Below are 14,134 nucleotides of genomic sequence, written 5' to 3' on the forward strand. Positions count from 1 at the left end.
TATACAGACACCATGTTTTTTTCTATAATTAGAATCCATTCACTTCAGCAGAGTTTTGCTCCAGAACCATTTTTATTTTTAAAAGTGGCTTCTAGTGCTTGTGAAGGTATCCTTGAAAATATTAAACAAAGCATAAACCAGTGTTGTCTCCCTAAGACTACCTGCTGTCTGAAACAATAGTTTTGACTACAGCTGGAGGAAGCTTCCAGAATTTCAAAATTTTCAAACAATGTTTTTGTCCAAAAACTCTACTTTAACCCCAAAAAAATAAAAATAAAAAACCCAGAAGTGGACCCAAAGAATTTTTAATTTAAAATGTATTTTCAACAAAGAGAGCTGGTTAAAATTTAAATAAAAATCAAAGCCCACGAAATGATTTTTTTAAAAAATAAAATAGAAAATAAATTTAAGGAGAATAGTCACTGCAAAATAGTCACTGATTTTTGAGCAGCTTTAGCTCTGAGAGAGCTGTGAACTACAGCATTCAACACGCTGTCTCTACCGTGACTTTAAATAACGGTGCTAACACGAGTATTTCACTGGTGATCACTTCAGCATTTAATGTATTTATCCCAAACATGTGAGATGACCAGAATGTTCCCTGCAGTGCTTTCAAGGCCTCCTGCTCCCCTTCTAACAATTTCTAGAACATGGAATCACAAGGATTCATACTCACCACCAGAAACCCTCCCCTTATTACCACAGCTGGGGAGAAGATCATTCAGTCTGATACCCCTTCCTGCAGGTGCTCACTGTCTCTTTCCCTCACAAGGCTCAACCCCTGCCTTCATAGCTCAGCCTTGCTTCCAGACAGGTCGCTGCAGTTTTCTCCTTCTGGGGATGGGGGTTTGTGTACCCAAGTCTTTTTGTACCAGCCATTCCAGACAGGCTTTCAATTCGCTGTATCCAATAGTGCTACTTCTCCACTAGCTGTTAGGGGATCCCAGGCCCTCTCTTCTCCAAGTTCCAGCCCAGGGACCCCCACAACCAGCAGCTAAGGTCTGCACTATCCTCCCTTTGCAGCTGTTTCCCTAGACTGCTTCCTGTACCTACAATTCCCACAGAGAGAGTGACTGCGGATCTCCTTCTGACAGACCCTACCTGCTCTAAGCTGTCTGTTTTTCACAAGCTCTGCCTGTTCCTACCCAGCTGAGCTTAATCCTTTAATTAGTTGCTCCCCAGCTCCTCCTCCAGGTGCAGCTTAAGTGGTTAATTGGCCCACTTAGCCACCTTTAGCTGCTTCAGGGATGGGTGTGGGGTATCCCATACAGCGGTTATGTGTTCTAGTTGAAAAAAATCGGTGGCACAATGAAAACTGGGGGGCATTGTAATATAACTGGAATGTAATATCAAAATAAATAACAACTGATAGGTACTACTTGTACTATTCCTTTTGCTATTTAATTCAATAAACCCAAAGCCATCATAACATTTTCAGTTTGCTGCACTGAGGTGAAACAAAAACCAGGAGATATTGCTAAACTTACTGACCTTCTAAACCATATACAATAATCTTCAGAAGTTCAATAGCTGAGCGTGCCAGCTGAGTCTCGGGACTTCTGCCCTGTGGCAAGGTACTGGGGCTCAGGGATTCTGTCCTGAGGGGAGCGGGGTCTCTGGGTCCCAAGCCCCAGTAGGCACACCCTGAGTCCTGGCAGGTACCTCCCCCGGGGCTGAAGCCCCACCACTCTGCCGCAGGGCAGAAGCCCCAAGTTCCCTCTGCAGCCAGTCTGGTAGGTGGAGAATGGGGGGAGGGGCATACAGGGCTCCATGAGCTGCACTTTAACTGTAAAAAAGCCACATGCAGCTCAGGAGCCACTGTTTGGCCACTCCTGTTCTATAATTTAGATCCTTCCAGCTTGCCACAGAGTACATCAGAACATACGAATTGTCATACTGGGTCAGACACAAGTTCCATCTAGTCCACTATCCTCTCTCTGTGTGGCCAGCACCAAATGCTTCAGAAGAACGTTCAAGAAACCCTACAGTAGGCAGTTGTGGGATAATTTGTCTTCTATGAATCTTAATATCTTATAGCTAGATCGGCTGAAGTCTTGAAGCATGAGTTTTAATAATCCTTCAAAAACATTTTAAAGCCTAAATTAAAATCTATTACTAATTTATTTAAAACTTTGTGTGTACCGAAAAATCTCTTCATTAAGAGCCTCCTTCTGTTTGCTTGTTCAAAGAAATTATTTCCCTGATGATGGTAACAAAACCATTCCTGGCACAGAAATTATGATATCACAAGCACAGGTTTATGATGTCATGAGACGAATTGCCTCTTTGCAAACATTTATCTTCAAGAAATAGTCCACCTCCACAAACACACAAAAGGTAAATTGCATTCGTTGTGGATGACAAATGGTATAGTACAGTACAGCATATATACAGATGGTGTTGGAATGTTTGTGTAGTCTAGGTGTCACTCAAGAACTTGGTTAGGTTGTGCTAGAGTTGTGCCTGTTTACACTAAGGGTGTATTTTTTCCTTCAATGGATAAATTATGCACTGACTGTGAAAACAATACCAGTTCACATTGCCAAATGGTTGCATGTCAATTCTAACTTTTACTACCAGCATTATATATTTTTAACTTTCAGGTTTTGGAGGTACACTATGCTGCATATGTAATCAAAATTGTATAACAATGCATATGTTGTAGAGGCTTTGTGATGGGCGAACCTCAAAAGGTTTGACAGTAGGAGTTTGATTTGGATACATTTCCAGAATTCTGTATACTTCTCTAAAGTATCTGAACCTTTTGAGTGCAAATTTTGAGCTGGAAATCTGATGAAAACAGGCTCGCTAATGGGAATTTTTGTACTAAGATTCTACTTCCTGTCAGTACTATGAGACCAGCCTTGCTCATGCTATTTTGGTGCTCCCATTTCCAACCCTGGCCAGAACAAGAAAGTCCAGAAGTGCGCTGAAATTAAAAACAACCTGTCAAATCCCTAGGTCAAGACTGTTAGTATGATGCATGCTGTGGTCACTCAGAACTTCATAGCAGCAGGGGGACAGAAATCAGATTTTCCTGCTCCAGAGCTATAGTCTTCTACCTAAGGAAAACCTCTGTTAGAGCACATATGCTCATTTCATTCTCCACTGAATTACACACACACACACAGATTAGTGTAATTTCATTGTCTTTAGTGAAGTTATAGGATTTATTGTCCTTTACATCACTTTTTGTATGAACACCCATCTCCACCCAGTTTAAAGGCATGGCCATTATATTCAGTAGCAATGGTAATCAGCACTGACTGTCAAACAATAATAACTTTTAAATGGCTTAAACCACTAGTTTATTGGACCACGCAAAGCAACTCTTCCTCCCTGACAATTGGCTAGCTACATGCCATATTTGAAAAGTTAAAATGCAGTCACTTTTCATCTTTCCTCCAACAAATGGACTGAACACATTTTTAAAGCACACACATTGAATTTTTTATTCTATCTTAAATATAACTATATTACTGCACTAGCTAGAACTGCTCAAATAATGACGAAAATAGGTTTAAACACATTTGCAACTAGATGGCTTGATCTGAATTTGCTGCCGCTCATGGGGTTGTTATTTCCAAACATTAGACCTATCATTGGCATTCATGAATGTATTTGTGTTGTGTATATAGTGTCTTATTCATGACTGTTTACATTTGTTATTCTCCTGTGAAAATGTCAGTCGGTTAGGGAGCAGAATCAGTACCAGGCTATTCACAATTTGTGATTTCTGGTTAGTTGTCGTGAACAGTTACCAATCTGTTTGCAAACCATCCACAGTCTAAAAATCACTAGCCCATACTAATCAACAAATATGAATGAAAAACATATGCAATCTCAGAAAGGCTTTGTGACTTGATCACCAGAAAAAAAGGGGGGCCTAAATTCATAAGTTTTTTGGTTTATTAATCACCATTTGAGCCGCTTTGACAATAACAATGGGGAATTTGTGTACCAGGTGTACCTGGGAGCCCAGGACTAACACTTGTAATCTGCCTATCGTTTTGAAAAGTATTTTTATATTAATTGTGGGGTAGGGGATTTTTTGCTAGCATCTAAGTTTCTAAATTGTCTTTTTCTTTAGAAACCATCTTGGTACATTTCAAAAGGTTAATTTCTACTTAAAGATTCATTCCTCTGCTTTAGGAAATGCATCATGCACCAAACTTCTGAACAGTCATAGAGCAAGCTGGTACTGTACACAACAAAAAGTTTATTTGTACCAGACATTTGTAAATAAGTCATTGACACTCGTGCAACAACAATAGCAGTTCCAAAAACAACACAGAACTGCCAGCATAAACAAGTTTCCAATGAGATCCACTGTATGTTCATAAGCAACAGGCTCAGTCACAGCAGTGGTGCTTAGAGTAATAGCGAAGGGACCAGATGGAGTTCTGCAGCGCAGCAGCAGCCACCTCCTGCTTTCTTCTCTTCCTTCCTTTGCAGCTGCCTTTCAGCAGAAGGAGGTGGACTGGGAACTCTAGGTCACCAACAGGCTGCCCAAACTGAGTGTTTTTCTTAAACGTTTTGACACATCCAAGACCTGTAGAAACACTGAGGTTTGAATAGGCAAGAAAGCAATGCCTGGTGCTGCTGGGGGAAATTTCGACTTTACATTTTTAAAACAATTTTTTCCTAGTTTGTGCCTCCCACCCAGGAAATCATTGTTCCCCTCTCTGGGCTTTACTTCCATCCCACTCCATTCGTATTGTATTGCAAGTCCTTAAGGGTAATCTGCAGGGATCTCACACAGCAGATTCTCTTCTTCTGTCCATTCCCGGAGGGTGGCGGTGAGACTGGGGCTTTGCAACCAGAGCAGCTCCCTTTCTCCCCTGTCCTTAGGCCTTTGTGTAGGGAGTGTCAGCAGAGGAATCTATACCCTAAGCACCTGATCACCTCTGTCCTGTCCCTCCTCCCTTCAATCACTCCCTATGCCTCTCTCTCAACTCCTACTATGCTGCACTGACCAGGTGAGCAGCCGACTGGCAGAGCAGTGAGAGGGCACAAGGAGAATGAGGGGAAATATTCCGCTGCTCAGCAACTGTGACAATGGCCAACAGAAAGAGAGCAAAACTGTTGAGGAAATTTTTTTCCCTTCTTCCAACCTCATCTGCTGACTAGATCTGGTTAAAAAAAATCAACAAAAAAATTTGATGGAAATTTTTTTTTTTTTTTTTGCTGAAACAGAACTTTCCTTGGTAAATGTCTGTTTTCTGTACTTTTTTCCTCAGAGGTTTTTTCCGGTTTTCAAGAAAAAAATTTTTGAAAACCTGAAAATCAAAATTTTGCAGTTTTTGCAGGTGAGAAGAAGAGCAGGGAAGGCAGGATAGAAAGAGGATGGTAAGGGACATAAGAAACCAGAGTGAAATGTTGACCCATGTTTTAGGAGTCAGATGCCATATTTGGAGGGTCTGTGCTTCATCCTGCAATATCAGAAGTTATGGGGATAAGTGCATAGAAATATTTTAATTGCTTTCATTTAAAATGTTTAAAATCCATAAATACCATAGGATGCAATACAATGCACTCAAGACAAAGTTGGGTGATGCAATAATTCATATACTATGTATGTAATATGATGTGATGTATGTTTCTATGCTGTTATGCCATTATGCGGTAAAATGTATTCATTTTAGAGAAGTTAATGAGTATTTCTGAAAAGAGATTGCATCTCTGCGGCTATTTGGGGGCAATAACTAGAACGCCCCAGTTGCTTAGCAACAGTTCTTCAACACTTGTTTCATGATGTTAGACTTTTGAAATGTCATGATGTAGCCAAATTCAGCCTTCAGTTTATTCCGGTAGCAACTCAATAAAATCAGTTCTTTTTTCTTCTTCTTCTTCTTTTTCTAAATGTTCAGAGCTCAATTTCAATTTCAGAACATTTATTTCTGATTCAAAATATTGACTGAACAGTTTCTATACAAACAAAGTTTAGCCTATGAGCTATTTGCATACTGTTCACTTCAGCTATATGCTATTTATTATTTGTGGTATGTGATGGTTTTCTGTGGCCAGTGTTTCTGCTCCTTGATTGGATGATTGATGGCTTGTATTGAGCAAGCCAACTCCCACTTAAGTAATGAGGAGCAGCAGATGTTCATAGTCTTGAAAAGCAGGCCATGAATCTTTTTTCAATAAGAGTTTAACAAAGGGCATATACCAGACAATTAATAGCAAATAATATATAGCAAATCCTTTTGGTTTTGTACATACACCATTGTTCACAAGAGAATATTCCATTCTCCAAGAATTCATGTGAATGAAAACCCATTCACACAAATGGTTGCAAATAACAAATAAAAGGGAAACAGACATAGTGGAACTGATCAGCTGTTCAAAACTGGAACAAACGTTCACAGACGCTGCATTTGCAGTATTTGACCAGCTCTGCCTGAGAGCAGACTTTGACCCCTTATTAGCAATTTGTCAGTAAAAGTCTTTGATTTTGTCATATCTATTGTTTCATTATGGTAGCATTTGACTGGTCTAAGATGTTGCCTATCTTCGTGACTACATTTCAGTTAACCAGCACTTACATGCTGTGATTAATATAAATATGCCATATTGTTTGAGTACAATCTCTGGCTATTTTATATCTGTGTTCTCTTACTACAGTGATGATTGTATATCTATTTGATTTCCTAGACTCTGAATATTATATGCATGCAGATGGAGGTATTTTTATTTTAAAAATAGTTATTCTTGAAAACCTATGGGGAAAATTCTCCTCTCAGTTGCATATACACATTTCCCATTTAAGCCAGTGTTACATAAATGACACTACAGATATCTGAGAGGAAATCTACTACAGGTTCCACCATATCATAGTGAACAGATACCATTAATTGAAAAGTAAAAATCTCTGCTTCTTGAATGAGCAGCTAAAATAAATTTTTTTTGCTCTTTAGGCACATGTATTAAAGTAAATGGCAAAACTCCTAATGACTTCAACATCCAGTCTGTACAGTATACAGTGTTGCCAACTCTTGTGATTTTTATAGAAAGTCTCATAATGTTTGGTAGGCTTTTTTTCTTGTGGTTTTTTTAAAACCCCTACAGTCAAGAAACTGCCTGAAAACCTCAGCTTTTAAAAAAAGTTTCTAGCCCTCTTAGTGCTGTAAAAAAAATATGAAAATATGAACCAAAAGCACCCTAAAAATCCAGAAACCAGATGGCAACTCAAAAGAATCCCAATTTTTAAAAATATCTAATGATTTTTAAGCCAATCTACTTATTTTGGGGCCTGATTCATGATGTTTTGGCAATAATGAGTAAATCTTTCAATCCACCCCATTCAATAAAGACCTACACTTAATCAGCAGGCAAGGAATGTGGGTAAATATTTTTGGGGAAAAGGACATTTAATATATTTCATCTTATTATACATTATTTTTCTAAATTACAAAGTCATCAGGCAGCACATATATTCTGCTACAAAGCTTTTTGTAAGAAATATCTCTATAAGAAAATACATTAAACATTTCCTGTAAATAAATTACTCCAAATACTAAGTTTTGTGGCGAGAAGGGGAGGTTATGCAGAAGTCGGAACGTAAGATGCAAATCACTGGGGAGGCCAATTCTGCCACCTCCTACTCACATTGAGTAGACACACTGAAGTCAGTGAGACTGCTCTTATATGTATGTGCTGTTATGGTGTAAGGGTTTCAGAATTGATCTCTATATTTCAGTTGTTCTCCTGAAATGATTCACTTTACAGACCTTATTTCTGTTCTCAGTTGCACTGAAGTAACTCCACTGAAGTCACTGGAGTTGCAGTAATATAGCACTTGTGACAGTGAGATTGGAATCAGATCATCACTTTTTAAGGAATACGAGAACCTATTTCTATAGACTATTCCCTTTATAACAATAAAAACTGGCTTGCATATGAAAAATATTATCCTATAAATCATTCTCTTTAATCCAGTATATACGTTGGAATTTAGATTCTTATCAGAGATACAGGAAGTATAGTTCAGATCTGATTTCCAGTAAGAAAGTTTGAGTCAGAGGATGTATCTGAACCATTATTTGTACAGAAGGCACTGGTGCAGAAATGCAAGGGTGGGGAAAGGTGCCATAAAGGGCAGGGGGGAGTCAAAAGTTGGTCTTCACAATTAAAGTCAACTACTCTGCTGTACCCAAGCTGTTTGGAACTGATTAACCAAAGGGGAGAGCCATTGTCTTATAAAATGTGGAAACAGATATTTCAGTAAGTTAATTATATAATCAGATGTTTTTTAAAGAAATTCCAGTCTCTTTACTTACATTTACACAGATAACATTCTTTAAAATAAGTGAGCAAAGTAAGAGGAGGTGCAAAGGCATTAAGAGAAAAGTCAGATGGTGGACATCCTCTGTTTTAGCCAGTTCACAAACAGGGTAGTTATGTTAACAGATTTCTTTGGCGATTGTAGTCAATGTGACTCCACTGTTCACAACAATATCCAAACTGTTGGCATGCATTCAGCCAGAACCTGTTCTTTTCAGTCTGAGCTGTTGTGTCACATCTCATGATGACTCACAGCATGTCATAGATGATAGCATCACATGTCACTGTCTGTTCTATAGGAGAGGTGATGAAATGCTTGCAAAAATCAACTTTTTAATATTTTTGCTGACTGTGTAAGGTGAATCCAATCCATTTTAGCTTCTCCAAACCACAGAAGAACCAGATTTACACTAACAGCCTATTGTTACTGTTATAGTATAAAACTTTTAATTTATTAGCATACAATCTAATTGTAGCAGATGCATGCAGCATCTCTTATAGTTAAGGTTGCAAAACAATTTCTGTTATAACCTTCCATATTCAGATGTTCATAACTTTTCAAAACATCATCTTTATGGAACTATCTATAATGCAGGCATGTTCTGAGAAGAAAACTATAGTTAGTAGCTCTATGAGCAACTGAATGGCTATCATTCTGGATGCATCATGCACATATTTTGCTTTTTCTGCTCAGCCCATGTATGCTAGCAGTATACTGAGACAAATACAAGCTATTAATTATAGTAACTGAAGATGAACCGATTAAGGCATTTCAGTTTAAATATTTATAGAATTATATATATATTTTAAACAAAAAAAACCCTGTTTAAATGCCTCTGATCAGAAGAACTGCCACTGGTGTTTTGAAATCACTGTGTGGTGAGATTTTGCCACTCCCAATGGGGCCTGCAAAATCCAGCACTCTTGCCCTGCAGGAGTGCTTTCCTTTTTCAAGTGACAGCCCTGATTAACAAGGTGTGTGGACATTCACAGTAACTTTTATTCCCATCTCTAACAGCTGCGATTTATCACTAATATTTTAGTAGCCAATAATGTGTTGACAGAAAAAGTCTTCCTGTAAAGCACTGCTTTGTGTTGGAATATGCTGTATGCAATTTATTTAACAGTCTGTTACGATGGTGGAAACCTATCCCACCCCTAACACTGAACTCTTGAAAAGTCATGAGACCATGCAGCTTGATAAATGTCAATAATTTCCATTGTGCTTTTTTATAATAGCATTTTTCACAAACTGTCAAAATTATTTACACAAAGAAGTTGCATAATGGAAAAATTACCGCCGCCATCGCATTCACCTCCAGTTCAAAACAAATGCAGTTTGGGGTGATTTCTATTCCTACCACAGTCATTACTTTAACCATTCTGTGTTTATTTACAGTCCTCATTTCCGACCATGCTGCAATGCAAATACACAAATTCACAGTCTGTTAGTAACATTTTTCCAATCCTCATTCAGATTTTCTGACATACATGAAGTCTTGATTTAGAAGAATAAGTGGCATCTTTCCATACTTTGCAAGACAGCCCTTTAGCACAGTCACATCGCTGGAAAATCTCCAAGCCGTGAGAGCCTTTCTTGCGCTGTTTTGTACACACCTCCCCCTGATGCAACACAGGTTTGCAAATTTTGGTCCAGAAATGGCGAGCACAGCAGTACTCCTCAATGCAGTCTGATGATCGTAAGCAGGGGTCTCCTTCATGCCCTAAGAAAAGCAACCAAAATATTTCAGTGCCTGAGACAGAGTGAAAGTATAGATTCAGAATAGTCTGGCTCAACGTTGACTAAGAAACAGAGGATATGATACTCATTGGCAGGTATTTGAAGTACATAAACACCAATGCGTGGCGGGAGTTAGGTGCAAGGAGGATATCAATACAATCTACTGTAAGGCCTGATAAGGAGAAATTCAACTAATGAAGCCTCATGGTCACAAAGGCATGTGTTACATATTGCATGATCATTACAAGATAAGTAAGGTGTGGCTTGCACAGATTGCACAACGGGAAAATACACTTTCACACCACATCTGACACATGGCTTACAGTAAAGGAACAAATGCTATTCCAAGCACAGAGGCTATGAGTGACATATACAAGCAAATTAGTATAACTGATTTGTGGTCTGTGAATTCCTGAGGTATACAGATGATGACAATTCCAGACCTCCCAACATTTCATAGCAGATTACTGTAAATCAGCCTGGTCTGCGTTGCTGTATCTTGTCTTTCTACAGCGAGGTGAATGAACTGGACCATATTGCAAAAGCAATCCTACCTTTTATGTGTGACAGCTTGGACTGTGGTCTCCCTAGATTCTGCCATCCCAAGTCCTTGCTAGAATAAAGACCGTTTTTTTTGTTGCGTGGTCCTTCCAGAGCGGGGATGTGTGGAGTAAGGATGCTTTCAGTTACTGGTATGCAAATACCTATGGGAATGAGATGTTAGAAATGGGAAGGCCTATTTGAAGGTTGTGGTAGAGGCTGAGAGGCAGTGTTGTCCCGTCAATAGGGCACTGAACTGAAATTCAGGAGGCCTGGGTTCTATTCACGGCTCTGCTAGTGATCTTGAGCAAATCACTGCATCTCTCTGTGTCTGTGTATTTCCCCTCCCACCATATGTCTGTCTTGTTTATTTGGATTCAAGGCACTTTGGAGCAGGGACTCCAAATCCTCTTATGACAGGATCTTCAATCTCAGGTGGGGCATCAGCAATATAAACAGTAATAAGAATAAGTTATAACTTCCAAGGCATCATTTTAGTGGAGTAAGACCACGGATTAATTTGGTTCTTTACATTTACTGAAAAAGAATGGTTGTCCAATTTGCTGTTGAATCAGTGAATTAATCCACATTTTAAGTAATCTGTCAGCCACCCATAGTTTAGTCATGAAATATAGGTTTTGTTAAAAAACCCTAAACACCTAAAAGAATGGTGGGTCAGAGAGGTGGTTCACAATACCTTAAATGAATAGAAATGTACTATGATGTTACAGAAAATTCAATGAAAAGGGGGATTTAAAAAAATAGTAAACATTCCCCTGGTGTGTTTGACATTGTATTAGTGTGAAACACAACTGCACTGCATTAACACAAGAGTCATGAATCTGACCAGTCACTGCATGTCTACACTCTAAATGGTTAGTTATGCATCGAACTTCCTGTTGCCACATGCAAATACAGTTTGAGCATGCAATCAAAATAACTGCACCCACAAATAAGGCATACAGTTGCCTACACAGTTTTAAAAATCATGTTTCTTACTAGCAGAGCAAAATCACAGAATCTCTTCTAATCATAAGAAAGAAAGAATATGACATACTTATACAACCCCTGTGTTATAAGTTTTTTGAGATGTTTCCTATTCGTCTGAAGAAGGAATTGTGGTAACCCAAATAGAAATACTACTACACATGTCCTCTGCTTACATATATTCTCAATATATGCCATTAAACCAGTCATTGTCATATATAAAAGGAAAACAAGAAGAGTTGCTTAAGTACCATTGTTACAGCGGTTCCCAGGGCAGCACATGCCGTCTCTGTGGCAACGCTTCTTTTTCCTTCTGCAGATCATGCAGGCAGAAGTAGCTTGATGAGGACTATGGCAGTATCTCCCAACTTCACATTCTTTATCATTAGTGCAAGGGTATGCCTGGTCAAGAAAAAAGAAGGATTTAAAATAAAGTAGTAATGCACAATAAATCTTAATTCATATAGTTCACATCATATTAGCGAAACCAAAACAAGAAAAACGAAATCTGAGAGGTGTGTTCAGAGGGAGCGGGGGAAAGGGGGAAGAATTTATCCGATCCAAGAAGGGGCCATAAGGGGGTGAAATTAAGGTGTGCTTTTCTATGGCAATTTACAGTTGCCAGAGAGGTCATTCAGGGACTATGACCAGCTTTCATAAGTTAGAGCAGCCCATAGGCTGCTCTAGCTGATGTTGGAGCTGTGGCAACTTAAGAATCAGGAAGCCATATCTAGATCCTTAATAGCCTTATTCCTTCTTATATCAAGCATATCTTGGTGCAAGAGAGAATCTGGCCTGTGCTTTTTAATGCATTCCAAGTTATTGAGGCCAGTAATTAATACATAAAACCTCAGTAATCCAAAGTAAGGAATGAGCAGTTTTATCTTTGGTGGAGAGCTACCTAGAAGTGAGTAAAACTCCCAAAGTGTCTTCTGCACTGGATCTTGTCTAAAATCTGGGCTAAATACTTAGGTGGCATCTTTACTTTGAAAGGTTCCAAATTCATGGTCAAGAGCATGGATGAAGAGACCTTTCCCATTAGCTCATGATATTTACACTGAATATTCCCACATTGGTACAAATTCTTCTTTTGCATGCACACTGCTCCAACTGACACCTATCAGTGGGATCCTTTGAAAGCAAACAGTATCAACATCCTCCTAGCCTGAATGCCACTAAGGAAGGAACACATGGAACACTCCTGTATTCATCAAAACCACAATTCTCTTCCACTATGACTTCCATTTGTCACTTTTTCATGTGTGAATTGCAGAATATGGTCCTAAGGAGAGAGAAAAAGAGGCTTTGTCCTTCCAGATCATACATAATGCTTCCATGAGATCCACATAAGGACCCCAGACCATTCCAGAAATCCTACCTCTGGCTCCCAAGCAGCTGTAATTGTGCATCACTGCTGTATCTGACTAGTGCATATTAAATTATCCTTTCACTTACACAAGCAAATATATATTGTTATGTTATCTCATATTAATTAATTCAAGACTTTCCACACATGTGCTTTAAAATTATATTCAATGTTTTATTTAGTCTTCTATTTAACTTTTTGGATTTGGGATGCTAACATGTCTCTCAGAACTAGTGCTGAGAGAAAAATTAATTTCCCAACAACTGTCAAAAAATGTTGAGGAATTTTTTACATAATTTCCCCCCCAGAATTGTTACTGAAAACAGTCAAAATGATTAATGGAATTATTTGTTCACCACAGAGGGCCTTGTTGGGCTTGTGCAGCCGAAGCACTAAAGCCTGTGCAGCTGTTTTCATTGCTATTTTTAGCCATACTAGCTAGATTACAGCTAGCTCAATTATGCCTACCTGAGCTGCAAATCACACCTTTGATTTCAGTGTAAACATTCCCAAAGCCTGTTTCCCAACCAAAGAATTCGCTCCCTGCACAACATGCAGTTTTTTAAAAGGCCATTTTCTCACATATGAACATGCAGTAATACAAATAAACACTTGGCTATTTTTGAAAATTTAAATTTACCAGTCTTCACTCAGTGGCATTTACTCCTTCTCCTTTGTAGCTGCCTCAGAAGCTGACACTGCTGCCTCATGGATAGTGGAGGGAGAGAAGGTGGTTTGGCTGACTGGAATTTGGTAATTTAAATGAGGGGGATGCATTTAACTAGGAGTGTCCTCATCCTACACCTTATCATATGCGGTATCTGCATCTGATTTACCTAAACCAACCTAGCTTGGCTTTCTAGTGCATACCTAGGAATCTCAGGGAGCACAATCCCTCTCGGAGCTCCCAGCATGCAGCCTATGCTGCTATAAGCATATCTAGCTCTACAAGCTGGTGCAATGAGGGGGATGGAGCCATGGCCCCCTTCTTATCTCCACACACATGGTTTTAAGGATATATGAGGAGAGCAATCTCTGGGTTTACTGGATATAATCCAATGCCTATTAAGTCATGAAAAACTCCAACTTGACCTCAGTGGACTCTGGATCATGCTTATTGAGCACTGGAACTGCAACTGTCCATTGCCTTTCCATGGGAATTGCAGAGGAAAGTAGAGGGTTCATTTGTGTCCACTTTCCTACTCAAGAACTAG

General features: G+C 39.0%; 1 protein-coding gene and 1 long non-coding RNA gene across 3 annotated transcripts in view; one reads left to right on the forward strand and one right to left on the reverse strand.

Moving 5' to 3' along the window:
• Positions 1-1,737: 1,737 nt before the first annotated feature.
• Positions 1,738-6,990, forward strand: LOC122459874. The gene is made up of 3 exons (XR_006280831.1): positions 1,738-1,834; positions 2,706-2,707; positions 6,980-6,990. It is a non-coding gene; the product is annotated as an uncharacterized LOC122459874 (long non-coding RNA).
• Positions 5,570-14,134, reverse strand: part of DKK2 (dickkopf WNT signaling pathway inhibitor 2) — a 72,793-nt gene continuing 64,228 nt past the window's right edge. For both annotated transcript variants that reach the window (XM_043513309.1, XM_038399952.2), the window contains 3 exons: positions 11,806-11,956; positions 10,582-10,731; positions 5,570-10,010 (listed from right to left, as the gene is read on the reverse strand). In XM_043513309.1, coding sequence (XP_043369244.1) covers positions 9,760-10,010; positions 10,582-10,731; positions 11,806-11,956 — 552 coding nt within the window. In that variant the 3' untranslated portion in view covers positions 5,570-9,759. The remainder of the gene's footprint in view (positions 10,011-10,581; positions 10,732-11,805; positions 11,957-14,134) is intronic.

Source organism: Dermochelys coriacea, chromosome 4 (assembly GCF_009764565.3).
Source record: "Dermochelys coriacea isolate rDerCor1 chromosome 4, rDerCor1.pri.v4, whole genome shotgun sequence".
NCBI lineage: Eukaryota > Metazoa > Chordata > Testudines > Dermochelyidae > Dermochelys > Dermochelys coriacea.